The 15,942-nt window shown below is 37.6% G+C and overlaps 1 protein-coding gene across 1 annotated transcript; it reads right to left on the bottom strand.

Annotated features, from left to right (window-relative positions):
- Positions 1 to 12,828: 12,828 nt before the first annotated feature.
- On the bottom strand, positions 12,829 to 14,733 carry LOC104439096 (2-oxoglutarate-dependent dioxygenase AOP2). Its single transcript, XM_018870029.2, has 3 exons — positions 14,253 to 14,733; positions 13,699 to 14,026; positions 12,829 to 13,362 (listed from the first exon to the last, which is right to left on the bottom strand). Exons 1-3 carry the CDS (start codon positions 14,630 to 14,632, stop codon positions 13,120 to 13,122), a joined length of 951 nt encoding a protein of 316 aa, XP_018725574.2. The 5' UTR covers positions 14,633 to 14,733; the 3' UTR covers positions 12,829 to 13,119.
- Between the last annotated feature and the right edge of the window lie 1,209 nt (positions 14,734 to 15,942).

Here is a 15,942-nt window from a genome sequence, read left to right as displayed (position 1 = left end):
TCCTGGTGCTAAACAATTAGTCATAGAAGATCTTTAGCTCAGAAGTATAAATTTCAAATAAAATTTGAGAATCAAACAGAGTCTAATAAACAAATCACCACACTTTTGAAGAATATTCAGAATCAGATAATAGATGAAATTGATTTTTGCAAATACTTAAAAGGATGCAATAGACTTCAATAAAAAAGAGTTAAGGGAAAAGAAAATTGCAGACGAAACTTATAGTGGTTTGGCTTAGATTAAGCCTACGTCCACTCTCCCACACTAATAGCCTTTTGGCTAGAATTCACTATAGCATCAATAGAGAAGTACAATTTTTTTGAGTGCAAACACTTATTGGAAGATACATTTTCTCTCCTCAATCACTCTTGTTGTGATTTTCTCTCTTGAATACAATTTGTAAGGACCGTCGATGAAGAACAAGTGGTTGGAAAGACTTCAGACTTTGGAATTTCAATTTTTATGCACTATGTCAAATAGATTGAATGACTTCCTTAAATACTCCTTCATGCCTCACTAGCCGTTGGCATTTTCCAGATGAATTTCTTCCAATCAACCCGTTGGACAGAATCGATTAAGGAAATCTTATAGCCATTTAAAGATTGAGATGAAAATTCGTTGATTCTGGTCACCTATATAATTAGAATCTAGGTTTTCATAAGTAGATACTTCCTAAAAAGAAACTTGTCTTCAATATTGATTTCATCAATTTGTGATTGATTCCATCAATTTATTTATAAAAGGTAAGTGAGATTTTTCGCGAGAGAGCCGGATATTGAAAAATAGATTCCTACTGCGTTCATTTTGAATCCTTATTGCAAGATCAATAAATCTAAGTCTGATCATGTCTTCGTTTTGGACTTGGTTTCAGTCTGGAATGCGTCAGAGTGGGAAAGACTTCTGGAATGAGTAGACTTTGGAAAAAGTTCGCGATATAACTTCAAAAGTATACTATTCTTCAAAATAAGAATAAGAATAAGAAAGTTTTGTCAACTTCAAAACTATGGTAGTAGTTTTTTCAACATAAGTAAATATCTTTTTTTTTTAAAATCCTTTTGGAAATTTGAGATATCCACCTTCTGATTACTTAGGGCGCGTATAGCAACCATTCTATTTCTATTCAAGAACAATTTTTTTTTTGTTCCAAACTTATTTCTAGAACAGAAATCTGTATGGTGATGCAATTTCATTTTTCTATTTATGGAACAAATTTTTAATCTAGAAATAAGTTTGGAATAGAAATGAGAAATAGAAACTATTTTTATCGCTCGTCCTCTTTATTAGTCAACCACCTACTTGTTACTGTTGTCATTTGTTGCCACTCGTCGCCTACCTTCCGCCAATCATTGCCGATTTCTGATCGCCATCAACCACCGCTGTCTGCTGATTGCTACTGCCATTCGTTGGTCGCTGCCACGGCCGTTTGTCAGTTGCTGCCACGGCCACTATCTCTTCGCATCTCGAGAAAGAGAAATTTTATGTCGTTATCAAATGTATTTCTATTTTGAAAATAGAAATTTTGCATCGTTATCAAATATGAATTTTTGCTCAAAAACTAATGTAGAAATAGAAATGGAAAATTTTATTTTTCTTCCAAAAATCAATTTATGACCAAAATGGTTATCATTTGAGCCTTTATTGTGTCTTTTTTCCCCTCTCGTTATTCTGTAGTTTTTTTTTTTTTTTACGCTAACTATGTTCTCTTTCACATTGGATCTTTTCCTCTTTAGAAGTCCCATCAAATGGAAAAATTTAGCAACAATAGAGGAGTGTTAAATTCAAAATATATTTTCCTACAAAAGAAACACTGGTTAACTAGTATCGAGGGAAAAACTTTAGGTGGAGAGTGCTCCGTCACAATTGCAAGAGTAATAGACCAATTCCCTTCTCATTTCCCAACTAGAAATCTGCCAAGATAAGACATCATTTACAGGATTAACTCAAGATATATTTTCAATTGAGATAGCTAGTATAAGCACCTAGAGGGGGCTGAATAGTTGCACAAACAATTTCTCGAGATACGGAAGCAATTCTAGGCAAACAATAGAAAAGAAAATACGATCAAAGCAAAGTAAAGATTAGGGAAGAGAGAAATGAACACAAAATTTATAATGGTTCGGCTTATTCCAAGCATACGTCCACTCTTCCGCACTGACAGCCCACCGGCTAGATTTCATTATGAACAAAAGAGAAGTTACAGCACAGCTTTTCCTTGATTCCACAATGTAGATGTTCTATCACACTTCCTCAAGGTTTCTCACGAATATAGACTCTCTTTTGTTTACATGATTTGAATTGACTAAGAACAATGAGCTTCAGACTTTGGAATTCTTCTCTCGTGCACCTCCTTGAACAACTGGAACGTCTTCCTTATATACTCTTTCATGCCATCATACCCGTTGGCACTTACCAAAGGAATTCCTCCAATCTACCCGTTGGACGGAATCAATTAGGAAGATCATTCGAGCTATTAAAGGAACATGTCGATAGCCCATCAATCCCGTTCGCCCATACAATCAGGATCTCGGTTTCCATAAGTAGAACCTTCCAAGTATACTTTGTCAATCATCGGATCCTTAATCTTCAAATCAATTATGATCAAATAAGGATTCCGTTATGTCATATCCAGCCAAGAGATCTTCTCCAGTCTTCCGCGCTGACAGCCCACCGGCTGGATTTCACTATGAACAAAAGAGAAGTTACAGCACGGCTTTTCCTTGATTCCACAGTGTAGATGTTCTATCACACTTCCTCAAGGTTTCTCACGAATATAGACTCTCTTTTGTTTACACGATTTTGCTCAACAAATGAATTGACTAAGAATAATGAGCTTCAGACTTTGGAATTCTTCTCTCGTGCACCTCCTTGAACAACTGGAATGTCTTCCTTATATACTCTTTCATGCCATCATACCCATTGGCACTTACCAAAAGAATTCCTCCAATCTACCCGTTGGACGGAATCAATTAGGAAGATCATTCGAGCTATTAAAGGAACATGTCGATAGCCCATCAATCCCGTTCGCCCATACAATCAGGATCTCGGTTTCCATAAGTAGAACATTCCAAGTATACTTTACCAATCATCGGATCCTTAATCTTCAAATCAATTATGATCAAATAAGGATTCCGTTATGTCATATCCAGCCAAGAGATCTTCTCCAGTCTTCCGCACTGACAGCCCACCGGCTGGATTTCACTATGAACAAAAGAGAAGTTACAGCACAGCTTTTCCTTGATTCCACAGTGTAGATGTTCTATCACACTTCCTCAAGGTTTCTCACGAATATAGACTCTCTTTTGTTTACACGATTTTGCTCAACAAATGAATTGACTAAGAACAATGAGCTTCAGACTTTGGAATTCTTCTCTCATGCACCTCCTTGAACAACTGGAACGTCTTCCTTATATACTCTTTCATGCCATCATACCCGTTGGCACTTACCAAAGAATTCCTCCAATCTACCCGTTGGACGGAATCAATTAGGAAGATCATTCGAGCTATTAAAGGAACATGTCGATAGCCCATCAATCCCGTTCGCCCATACAATCAGGATCTCGGTTTCCATAAGTAGAACCTTCCAAGTATACTTTGCCAATCATCGGATCCTTAATCTTCAAATCAATTATGATCAAATAAGGATTCCGTTATGTCATATCCAGCCAAGAGATCTTCTCCAGTTGATAAGGCCACATCCTTAACGAAACAACCATATCTAGATAGCCTTTCTTCAACGGATTAGAAACTGTCAATGAGGATAGACTTTGAGTCTTGAGTTTGGCTGTCCGGAGGTCTTCAGACTTTAAATAGCAAAGTCTACAAGCCTTCAGACTAGACTGATGGAAACGTTTTGTCAATTTCAAAACACTTCAAGAGGATTTCTCCAACAATCTCCCCCTTTTTTATGGTGACAAAACTTTCCTGCAGATTTGGAAAACTTTGACCTGCAAAACATTTCTCAAACACATATGCATATCTTATAGATAAATTGCTAAATGAATAACTCTAGAATTTGCAGCCACAGAAAATAGGTTAGTCCCAGTATGCAATAAAGCCATCCATAAGATATCAATAGTAGTTAATATTAAGCAGTCAAATCCAAATCCCAAATTTAGTCCATATCCAGACACACAAGTCAAGTCAAAACAAACCACAAAACAAACCATAAGTTCGACAAATTTAAGTTCAAGTTCAAAGTTTTTCAAGTCTCGCAACTCTCCCCTTTTTTGTCAGCATAAAAAAGATTGAGATGAAAATGAAGTCAAGGATTCTTGGGAACACGAACAAGCTGAAAATCTCCCATCGACTGAACGATGCCTTCTAGCCTTTTAAAGTCTTCCTTCAGCTGAGCAACATCCTCACCCTTAGCATTAGCCTGAATCTGAAGAGAAAGGGCTTGGATTTGATCATTTAATGAACTCGAAGAGACTTGTCCTGCATTCTGCAAGTTTTGAACTTCACATCCCAACGCATCTATCTGACCTTGCATCTCCAAGAGAATATTCATCACTCTGCGAAAGTCTGCTGAATTGTCGGTCTGCGTACTGGCATTAGCACGATCTGATGGAGTAAATGCAGACGATGGTAGATCAGCATAATCACACAGATTTGGCGAAGAAACCTCATGACCTTCCTTAGGAAACCGAGAGGCAAAAACCTCCTCTGGATCAGCTGGGGATCGACTGACTCCCTCACTGGTTGCAGGATTTGAGGTCATTCCTCTTTTCTCTTGGTCTCCCCCTGTGTCCATGCCTTCAGGTGGAGAGTGCTCCTCATGTTCTCCTTCTTCTTGATCTCTTTTCTCTTCTTCTTCTTTTTCAACTCTCTCTTGCTCAGCATCTCTTTCTTCTTCTTCTTCTTCTCTTTCCTCCGTTTCTTTTCCCTTTGCTTCTTTCTCTGTTCTTTCTTCTGTCTGCCGTTCTGACTCTTTCTCTAGAACATATTGACTGAGATTCTTCAAAGCCATTGCAGAGATAGTGATGTTATCCTCATCATCTTCATCCTCAACGAGGAGAGCTCTTATTCTCTTAGATGGAGCATCCATGGGCTCCTTCCCTTTCCTTTTTCCTGCAGAAGAGAATTGATGAGATTTGACTGGAGTCTTCTCCTTAAATTTCTCCAATGCCTTGCTTAGTTCCTTCAGACGCATCTTGGTCACCATTTTCAGTCCTACCACCATATGATCGCATGATCGAGCACAAAGAATTTGCGGAGGCTAAATGTTTAGATGTCTGAATAACTTCATCATAAGACCAGGATAAGGAAGTTGTCCTCTGTCCTTTATCACATCTCTATACATGTGGAACATAACAATGTGAGGAAGTGAAAACCTTTTCCCAGTGATGATAGCATACATAAGCTTTGCCTCTGAACTTGAGACATCATTCTTGGAAGTTGATTTCGGTCTGAGGCAATTGATTACAATTTTGTGCAGCAAGATGTTAAATGCACTCATCCTTGAATAGGAAATCTTTCCTCTCGTTCTCTGTCCTTAACAAGTTCCGAGTAGTACGAGCAATAGAAACTTTGATCCGTTGATATCTTCCTCTCTCAACTCCTAGCACATCTCGCCAAAGATATCCATATCCACAACAAAGTCTTGATCTTTGACACTGAAGGAGAATCTATTCGCATCCAAGAAACTAAGATTTGAATAGAAATATGCAGTTAGTTGAGGATAGGCCTTTGTTGTGTCAGAGCAGAATTTCTCAAGTTGAAGATGACCGAACTTTTCCCTCAAGTTCACATTTACAGCATCCAGAAAGTCAAAATCCACACTCCTAGGGTTTATCACCCCACGCTTCAGCAATTTTGAGTATAGATCCTTCTGTTCATTTGATCTAAACAACTCTCCTTTTTTTCCTTGATTTTCTGCCGCAACTCCCATTCTTGGTTGAAATTCGCTGTACAGTTTATCATCATCATTTCCATCCACCGGATTAAATCCCCAATCACGAGGATCACTTGGGATATTCGCAAGGCTTTCTTCTGCCACCCCTTTACGAGCAATTCCCAAACTTTCCATTTTTCGCAAAAAATATATATTCATTTCCACATCCTTTGTCCTTAAGAAAATCATCCACATAGTTCAATGGAGTACTAGTCCCTTTTAAAGCACGATACAACTTATAAATAAAGGAGGGTGTTTGAACTCTTACAAGATCTGCCTCTTCAATGATTTCTTCATTTTGATGATGATCAACATCTTGAGGACTAGATGGAGGCAAATGACGCTGCTGAGAATGTTGTGGACTCTGCTGCTGATTTGGAGACACTTCTTCTTCAGTGAGATCGAAGTGCATAGGCCCCTCACTCATTCGCCGTGGTCCCCTGCTTGCGATCCTCGATGACTTTCTTGAAGACGACATCTTTCTTAGTCTTTGAAAGATTCTTTGCTTGACTTTCCCAAGAAAGATGACAACTTTTTCGAAGATTAAAAAAGAGAAGAAAACAGGAATGGAAGATTGGTGCTTTTTAGGGTTTTGGAGTTAAGCGAGGAGAAACCGACTATATATAAGACAGTCGAAAGAAGGGGATACCAATCCTCGTAATGGTAAGTGAAAGATGCCGTTTAAAAAATAACTGCCTTTTTCGAAAAATGGTCACATCAAAATAACTTCTTTTTCTAAAGGAAACAATGCAATAATTTTGTCAATTAAAGATAGCGATTGAGATAACAATAATCAACACGGTTGATGAACGTACCTTTTCAAAATGAGATTAGAGAGAGAGAATAACTTACAGTCAAAGTCTTGCGAGTCAAAGTCTTATTTGTCTGAGTCTGAGAGTCTCTAGACTTTAACTTCTTCAAACCTCAAAATGTTGAGTCTGGAACGGATAATTTCAAATTGATTTTTCTCCAAAGGCTTTGTAAATATATCCGCCAGTTGGTTCTTTGAGTCAACAAACTGAATCGATATTTCTCCATTTTGAACATGACCTCTAATGAAGTGATGTCGAATCTCTATATGCTTAGCTCTTGAGTGAAGAATTGGATTTTTGGTGAGATTGATTGCACTGGTATTGTCACATTTAATCTCTGTGCATGAATCTTCAATTCTGAAGTCTCTTAGATGTTCTTTTATCCATAGAATTTGTGAACAACAACTTCCAAGAGCTACGTATTCTGCTTTTGCTGTAGAGAGAGCTACTGTACTTTGCTTTCTTGAAAACCAAGACACTGTCCTGCCTCTAAGTAGTTGGATGTGTACCGAGGTGCTCTTTCTATCAACTCTGCATCCGGCTAAGTCTGCGTCTAAGTACCCAAGAAGAGTAAAGTCTCCCCTTTTAGGATACCAAAGATCGAAGCTTGAAGTTAATGCAATATATTTGATAATATGCTTTGCAGCATTTAAATGTGATTCTTTAGGGTCTGCTTGAAATCTGGCACAAATGCAAACACTAAACAAAATGTCAGGTCTAGAAGTAGTAAGATAAAGAAGTGAACCGATGATGCTCCTGTATAACTTTTGGTCGACTTTCTTTCCTCCTTCATCTTTATCTATCTTCACGGAGCTTGACATTGGTATATCGGCCTTTTTGCAATTGTCCAGTCCAAACTTCTTCACAATATCATTAGCATATTTTTCTTGATGAATAAAAGTTCCTTCCTTCAATTGTTTCACTTGAAGTCCAAGGAAGAAGGTTAACTCACCCATCATGCTCATTTCAAATTCATCCTGCATAGTCTTAGAGAATTTCTTGCACAGACTTTCATTAGAGGATCCAAAAATAATATCATCGACATATATTTGAACAAGTAGAAAACTCTTGCTTTCTCTTTTAATGAAAAGAGTAGTGTCTACTTTACCTTTAACAAATCCATTTTCAATCAAAAACTTACTCAGTTTGTCGTACCAAGATCGAGGAGCTTGTTTCAAGCCGTATAAAGCCTTTTTGAGTCTGAATACTGAGTCTGGTTTTTTTGGGTCTTCAAACCTAGGTGGTTGTTCCACATAGACTTCCTCTTGGATGAATCCATTTAGGAAGGCACTTTTGACATCCATTTGGAATAACCTGAAATTCTTATAACAAGCAAAAGCAAGTAATAATCGAATTGCTTCTAACCTTGCTACCGGTGCGTAAGTCTCGTCATAGTCTATCCCTTCTTCTTGTGTGTATCCCTTGGCCACGAGTCTTGCCTTGTTTCTTATGACTTTTCCTTTCTCGTTCATCTTGTTTCTGAAAACCCATTTAGCTCCAATAACAGACTTACCTTTTGGTTTAGGAGTTAATTCCCAGACATCATTAATACTGAATTGCCTGAGTTCTTCTTGCATAGCTTCAATCCAGCTTTCATCAGATAAAGCTTCTTCTATGTTTTTGGGTTCTATTTTAGAAATAAGAGCCACAGCACTAGACTCTTCGCGCCTTTTGGATCTTGTGCGAATTCCTTCATTGATATCGCCAATAATAAGATCTTTGGGATGACTGGACTTATGTTTCCAGTTGCTGGTTAATTTGTCAGATTGATGGTTACTTCCTTCACTTGAATCTTCAACGAGTCACTTGTTCTTTGGTCCTTCAAAGTCTCGAGATATTTTAGACTTTGTAGAGTCTAGAGCAGGTTCAGATTCTTCAAGATGAGTCTGAATGGATTCATTTTGAATAGAATCTTGGAATTTAACATTCATTGACTCTTCCACTGCTTGAGTCTTCTTGTTGTAGACTCTGTACGCTTTGCTTGTGGTTGAATATCCAAGGAAAATGCCTTCATCTGACTTTTCTTCAAACTTACAAACTTGATCATTTGCATTTTTCAGTATAAAACATTTGCATCAAAATACATGAAAATATGAAACAATAGGCTTCTTTTCTTTGAATAGTTCATAGGGGGTTTTTTCCAGAATAGGCCTTAGAAAACTCGTTTATAATGTAACATGCCAGAAACTGCTTCAGCCCAAAAACGTGAAGAGATGTTACTTTCAATTAAAAGAGTTCTAGCCATTTCTTGAAGAGATCTATTCTTTCTTTCCACAACTCCATTTTGCTCTGGAGTATATGGAGAGGAGAATACATGCTGATGACCAGATTCTTCACAGAACTTTGTAAAATCATGATTTTCAAATTCACCTCCATGATCTGTTCTTATACTTGAGATAACATACCCTTTTTCATTTTGAACATTTTTAGCAAACTTTTCAAAGTAAGAGAAAGTTTCAGACTTACTTGCTAAGAAATATACCCAAGTAAATCGTGAGTAATCATCCACCATTACTAGGCAGTATTTCTTACCTCCAATGCTTTGTGTTCTGGTTGATCCAAATAGATCCATATGCAGAAGCTGCAGTACACGATTAGTGGAAACTTGATTTATTGGTTTAAAGAAATTTCTTACCTGTTTTCCCAATATACATGGTGTACATAGATCAGACTTTTGGTATGATAAATTGGGTAGACCACGAACAAGCTTCTTTGCTGAGATTTTGGCTATTTGCTTCATATTGACGTGCCCAAGCTTTCTGTGCCATAAGTTTGCTTTGTCTTGGATTGAGATTAGACATTGTGATTCATCTGGTTTTACATCCAAGAGGTAGATATTTCCATGTCTTCGACCCATGAATGATCGAGTAGAATCTTTCGATTCCTAAACATATTCCCTCTTGAAAGTTGATTTTGAAACCAGTATCACATAGCTGACTAATATTGAGTAAATTGTAATTGAGCCCTTCCACTAAGGAAACATTGCTGATTTTGAGATTTCCAATCTTTACAGTTCCAAATCCCACAATTTTTCCTTTGCTGTTTCCTCCAAAAGAAACTTTTCCACCATTTACTCGAACAAGCTTTATGAAGTAATTTGAGTGTCCTGTCATGTGTCTTGAGCATCCACTATCCAGATACCATTTTACCTTTTTCTTGATAGTGACCTACATTTAAAAAAGAAACTTAAGCCTTCTTTGGTACCCATATTTTCTTGGGTCCATTGGTGTTAGTATGATATGCGGTTTTTGCCCATACCTTTTTAACAGGTTTCTAAATCATATGACATTCTTTTTCAAAATGATATGCACTGTTGCACTTTAAGCATCTGAGAGCATTGCGACCTACTGATTTTACAAAAATTCTTTTAAAATGATTTTTGTAAGCATCTCTTATGGGTCTTTGTTTGATTCTTTCCTTCAACTTAGGAAAATCAATTAAAGGAATGATTTCATCAGTCATTCCCAAACTAGATTTATTAAAGTAGGGTCTTTGAACATAAAGAATTTTTTCCAGTTTCTCAGATCCTATTGAAAATCTTTTGGAAATATTTGAGATATCTCTTTTCAAGAATGCATTTTCTTTTAACAAATTATCTTCACTTTCTTTAAGAGAAGAAACATTATTGTCTAAAATTTTCACTTTTTCTTTCAAAATATTTTCCTGTTGTTTTAGAGCAGAATTTTCCTTCTTGATTTCGGAAATTCTTTTAAGAGAAGTCTTAAGACTGAAACACAATTCATCAATGTACTTTGAAACCTTAATAGGGATTTTGAAGTTACTTACCTCAAATTCACTTTCTGAGTCTGAATCTGTCTCGGAATTTGAATATGAATCCGATTGTGCCATCAGACATATATTGGCATAATCATCATTACTTTCTTCACACTTTGTATCATTCCAGGTTTCAGCTTTAAGAGCTTTTTGGTACTTTTCAGTTTTTCCTTTCTTCTTCCTCAGAAGAGGACAGTTGGATCTGATGTGTCCCTTTTTTTTACATTCAAAGCAGACTACATCTTTGTTTGATTCATCATCCTCAACAAACTTAGTCTGTTGCTTTTGAAAGCTTTGTTTCTTTGGATTGAATCTTCTTCCTTTTCTATTCAGCTTTCTGAATCTTCTTATCATGAGAGCAAGTTCCTCATCATCTATATCGTCTTCAGAATCTGTAACATCAGAATCATCATTAGATTTTAACGCAATGGATTTCTTACCTTTAGGGTCTTCATCTTCATTGATTCATTCCACTTCATAAGACTGAAGAGTCCCAACCAACTCATCAACAGATAGTGGCATGATTCTTTGGGTCTCTCTGATTGAGGTCTTTATGTGATTCCAATCCTTGGAAAGTCCACGCGGTAGCTTGTTTACTTTCATGGGATCAGAAATTGGTTGACCTTGATTTTCAAGTCCATTCACAATATCAGTAAAGTGACTGAACATATCCGTTATAGATTCTTCTGGTTTCATTTTGAAGGCTTCATATTGACCGAGGAGAATGTTGATTCTAGTCTCTTTCACTCGATCGGTTCCTTCATAGGTAATATGTAATCTATCCCAGACTTCTTTAGCTGTAACACAAGCTATCCCAGACTTCTTTAGCTGTAACACAAGAAGATATTCTGTTATATTCAGTAGGAGATAAAGCACAATATAAAGAATAAATTGCTTTTACATCAAGAGCTTGTCTCTTGATTTTCTCTTCCTGAGTCATTTCGCTAGACTCAACAGCATCTTTTCCTCTTTCTGAGATAGATGCAGCTTTAGGAATGATTCCTTTTTCTACAACATCCCATTCCAGAGGATCCTTTGATCTTAGGAATGCTTTCATCTTGTTCTTCCATATGTTGTAATCATTTTCATCAAAGTAAGGTGGTCTGGTATTGCTTTGCCCTTCTACCTGTCCTGGAGCCAACATACTAGCCATGGATCTTTAACTCTGAAGTAAAACACTTCAACAAAAGTGAGTACACAAGCTCTGATACCAATTGAGATAGCTAGTATAAGCACCTAGAGGGGGGTGAATAGGTGCACAAACAATTTCTCGAGATACGGAAGCAATTCTAGGCAAACGATAGAAAAGAAAATATGATCAAAGCAAAGTAATGAACACAAAATTTATAGTGGTTAGGCTTATTCCAAGCCTACGTCCACTCTTCCGCACTGACAGCCCACCGGCTGGATTTCACTATGAATAAAAGAGAAGTTACAGCACAGCTTTTCCTTGATTCCACAGTGTATATGTTCTATCACAATTCCTCAAGGTTTCTTACGAATATAGACTATCTTTTGTTTACACGATTTTGCTCAACAAATGAATTGACTAAGAACAAGGAGCTTCAGACTTTGGAATTCTTCTCTCGTGCACCTCCTTGAACAATTGGAACGTCTTCCTTATATACTCCTCCATGCCATCATACCCGTTGGCACTTACCAAAGGAATTCCTCCAATCTACTCGTTGGACGGAATCAATTAGGAAGATCATTCGAGCTATTAAAGGAACATGTAGATAGCCCATCAATCCTGTTCGCCCATACAATCAGGATCTCGGTTTCTATAAGTAGAACCTTCCAAGTATATTTTGCCAATCATCGGATCCTTAATCTTCAAATCAATTATGATCAAATAAGGATTCCGTCATGTCATATCCAGCCAAGAGATCTTCTCTAGTCGATAAGGCCACATCCTTAATGAAACAACCATATCTGGATAGCCTTTATTCAACGGATTAGAAACTGTCAATGAGGATAGACTTTGAGTCTTGAGTCTAGCTGTCCGGAGGTCTCCAGACTTTAAATAGCAGAGTCTGCAAGCCTTCAGACTAGACTGATGGAAACGTTTTGTCAACTTCAAAACACTTCAAGAGGATTTCTCCAACATCAACAAGGTCCAAGTGCTTCACTATGGCATCAATTCTCCATGATTTATAGAGATGAAAGGTCGGTGTTTATGGAGACGGTTTTTGGCTCTTACAAAATAGTACATCCAAAGTGAGCCAACCTTTTTTCATTTACACAAGAACCTCTTTTTCTTTGAAATTTTTGAAAGTAGTAGAATGCTTTTTGCTGCTCGTAGGAAATAACTAAAGAGTTCTTTTCCTTAAGAAAAGAGAAAGAAAATTTCTTCATGAACACCCATTTCTTTGTTATTTTCTTTTACAATACTTGCTTGGCAGAAGTAATCTTTTATCAACAGCCTGAAGCACAGATAGCTTCGAGGATCTACAAGTGGCTCAAATATTATAAGCTAAACAAGCTCCAAAGGGGAAAGAAAGGGAAACCTGATAAGTTTCCCAAATACTGAGGGACATGCACTCAATTAATTATTAACGACAGTAAAACATATGCCTTAAGATTTGACTCGCAATTGATTGGTGGGGGCTAAAGGACATTCGATGGTTCGAAAGCATCTCGATTTCAAATTCTGTAATAAGTATCCATTGCCGAAGCTCCACTTTCGCCCTCTTTGGTCTTGTAGATACGGAAGAGACCGGCAACATCAAAGGGCTTGAAAAGCAAAGGGTGTTGGTCGTCCACAAGCTCATCAGGACACTGCATCGTGCCTTGACCGTTAGAGAAGAATCCTATGCAATATCTTGCCTCGTGCCCACTCATCATTACACGGTGACAAGGGCTATATAATCTCCCGTTGCTCCATCCCTACATGCAAAACATGAAATAAAGGGAGAGGCTCTCAATGATGATGGTCAATCTCATCACAAGCAAGCAGCAATTTCGTTGTATCAATATGCATTCAACCATGCATGAATCTATGTTTCACACATGAACCCGTCTATGAGAATTTCACAAAGAAATCAGCTTTAATGTCGTAATTCTAGCTGTTGCTGGACGTGATGATGAATACTAGAAATATAAACAATAATTTACGATTGATATGTAAAGTCGGGTTCCCGAATTCTTGTTCGATGCTCTTATAGCATGTTGCCTACTTTTTGAAGCAAATTCAATAAAGAGGGAGTGGGTGGGGAGACTCACGTAGAATGACTCCCCAGCGAAGACAATGAAAGAGGTAGCTGAGGAAGAGGCGACCTCGAACCAACATCCGTCCTTAGTTTGCACTTCCAATCCTTTCACATGGTTATGGTGAAGTATGGTCACGAAGTTTGCGTCGCGATGGCACCAAGCCCCAAGCTTCTTGGACTCCTTGGTCCCAGGAGCAGCATATCTGATGAGACGGAGATTGTATCCAACCGACTTGGCTAGAGATTCCAGGTACTTGTCTACGCCCAAGCTTCCCAAAACCAGCTTCTTCACTAGTGAATCCAACTCCAAAACCCTCGTCACATACGTTTTCATTGTCTCGCTGCATATTCATGAAAAAAGGGACACATCGAAACCACAATTTCTGTAGATAGGGTTGTGGATTGGCATCTTCACAGATGATTCATTTTACATTTTCTTCTTGCATTGAAGTAAATGGAAATGAAATTCGCGTCATTGGTGATCCATTTGATAAACATGTCTCTTAACACTTCCTTAATTGGAACAAATAATATAATTACCAGTAATTAAAAATAAAAAATGATTACCAAAATCTTGTGTTTCCCTCCGGCCAAATGAGATTTGCAAATCCTTCGATAGAGCCCGAGTTGGGGGCGTAGTTGATTCCAAATGCCTCGTAGAGAGGTGAATGAGGAAGATTCCCACGGTAGCCATCATACGGCTTGTTTGGGTCACTGAACCGGCGCTTCACATCGGTTGGGAGCTCGAGCAATGCCTCCATTTCTTGAAACACATCATTGTGAAGCTCCAAGGTCATCCTATCAGTCAAGGCTTCGAAGCAACCGAATTCTTCAAGGGCTTCTCGAACTTGACTTTGCAAGGAGTCCCATTGAACTGTCCCTGGCTTTGAGCCATCTAATTCGGACAGATCTATCAGGGGAAGCTTTAGTGTTGAAATAGAGTCCATGATCAATTTGTCTTTCTTTCCGAGTACTTTTTCTAAACGTCTTCTCCTATTCTTTTCTTGGGGTTCTCTGCTGGATTTATAGGGCTTGGCATCCTCGAAGTAGCCACGGTAGCAATTTGAAAGCTACAATATTTCCATGAAGAGTTGATTATTTTCCTTGTTTTCCCCTCTTTAGTGGTTTAAACAAGAGTTGACTAGTGAATGCAAAGGTGATGGTTATCTTCTTGCCGGCCTGTCGTCTACGTGGAATACATGGAAACAAATGAGCAATGACGTGACCTTGAATTTTTTTTTTATGTTATCAAAAACCATAAATATACCCATTATGATAGAAAGACCCGAATTATGTTACACGTGTATGAATTTGAATTTTTTGTGACATAATAAAAAAATCATAGGTATTTATGTTATAATGAGCATAGATTGAGGTTTTTTGAGAAATTTTTTAATATATATATATTTTAAATTGCCACCGATGTTTTGAAAAATGATAATAATAAAGAAAAGCAAATTGACTTTTTGAAGGTGAGCGAGTGGCTGGAAATAATTACGAGCCCTTCCCTGTGTCCCTTTCCCTCTTGTTCTCGTTTGTTGTTCAACTGATCCGGTTGGGTCACGTAGATGACGATGAGATGGAGACTCCTGATACCGACACATGTCGTTTCAATGGTACAACTAGAGTTGCCGGCCAGTAGAGGTGTGTCCAGTTACGTATGCAAGATGGGCCCCACACTCTTTGCAGATGACTAGGACCGTGAGTTGGGTTGGAGCCTTGGAGGGCTACGATAGATAATGCCCCCATTTTTATTTATTTAATCGACCATATTTTAGAAAAACAAGGTCGGCATTTATTCGCTTTCTCTTGTTCGTCGTTTTGGTCCCCAGAGAAGGTATACCATATATATTCGCATCGAAGCATCCGGGAAAAAAAGGGCACTCTATTCTTGTATTCCGATGTATAGTCGTGATTAGATGATATTGACCACTAAAATGGTCGAATGAGCGCTTTGAAGGGGAAAAGAACAGCTTTCTCGTTTTCCTGTTTTTGCACCATTTTATGGGATATTTTCTGTAAAAATAACGCTTTATTTGTTTTGCGAAGATTAAATGATTTGGAAAATATTATTTTAAAAATGATTGCACCCTTTCTTTGGGTATTTTGGTAAGTTTCGTTTGTTTCACAGAAAATAAAAAAATTTGAAAATTATCTTCCTAAAAACAATAACTTTATCTCTTATAAAAATGAATTGACAAAAAATATTTTCTTCATCGTAAAATTTTTTTAGACATAAACTGTACTCGATTATGGA

The sequence above is a fragment of the Eucalyptus grandis genome, chromosome 3 (assembly GCF_016545825.1).
Source record: "Eucalyptus grandis isolate ANBG69807.140 chromosome 3, ASM1654582v1, whole genome shotgun sequence".
Classification (NCBI taxonomy): domain Eukaryota; kingdom Viridiplantae; phylum Streptophyta; class Magnoliopsida; order Myrtales; family Myrtaceae; genus Eucalyptus; species Eucalyptus grandis.
This window is presented reverse-complemented; position numbering and strand designations above follow the sequence as displayed.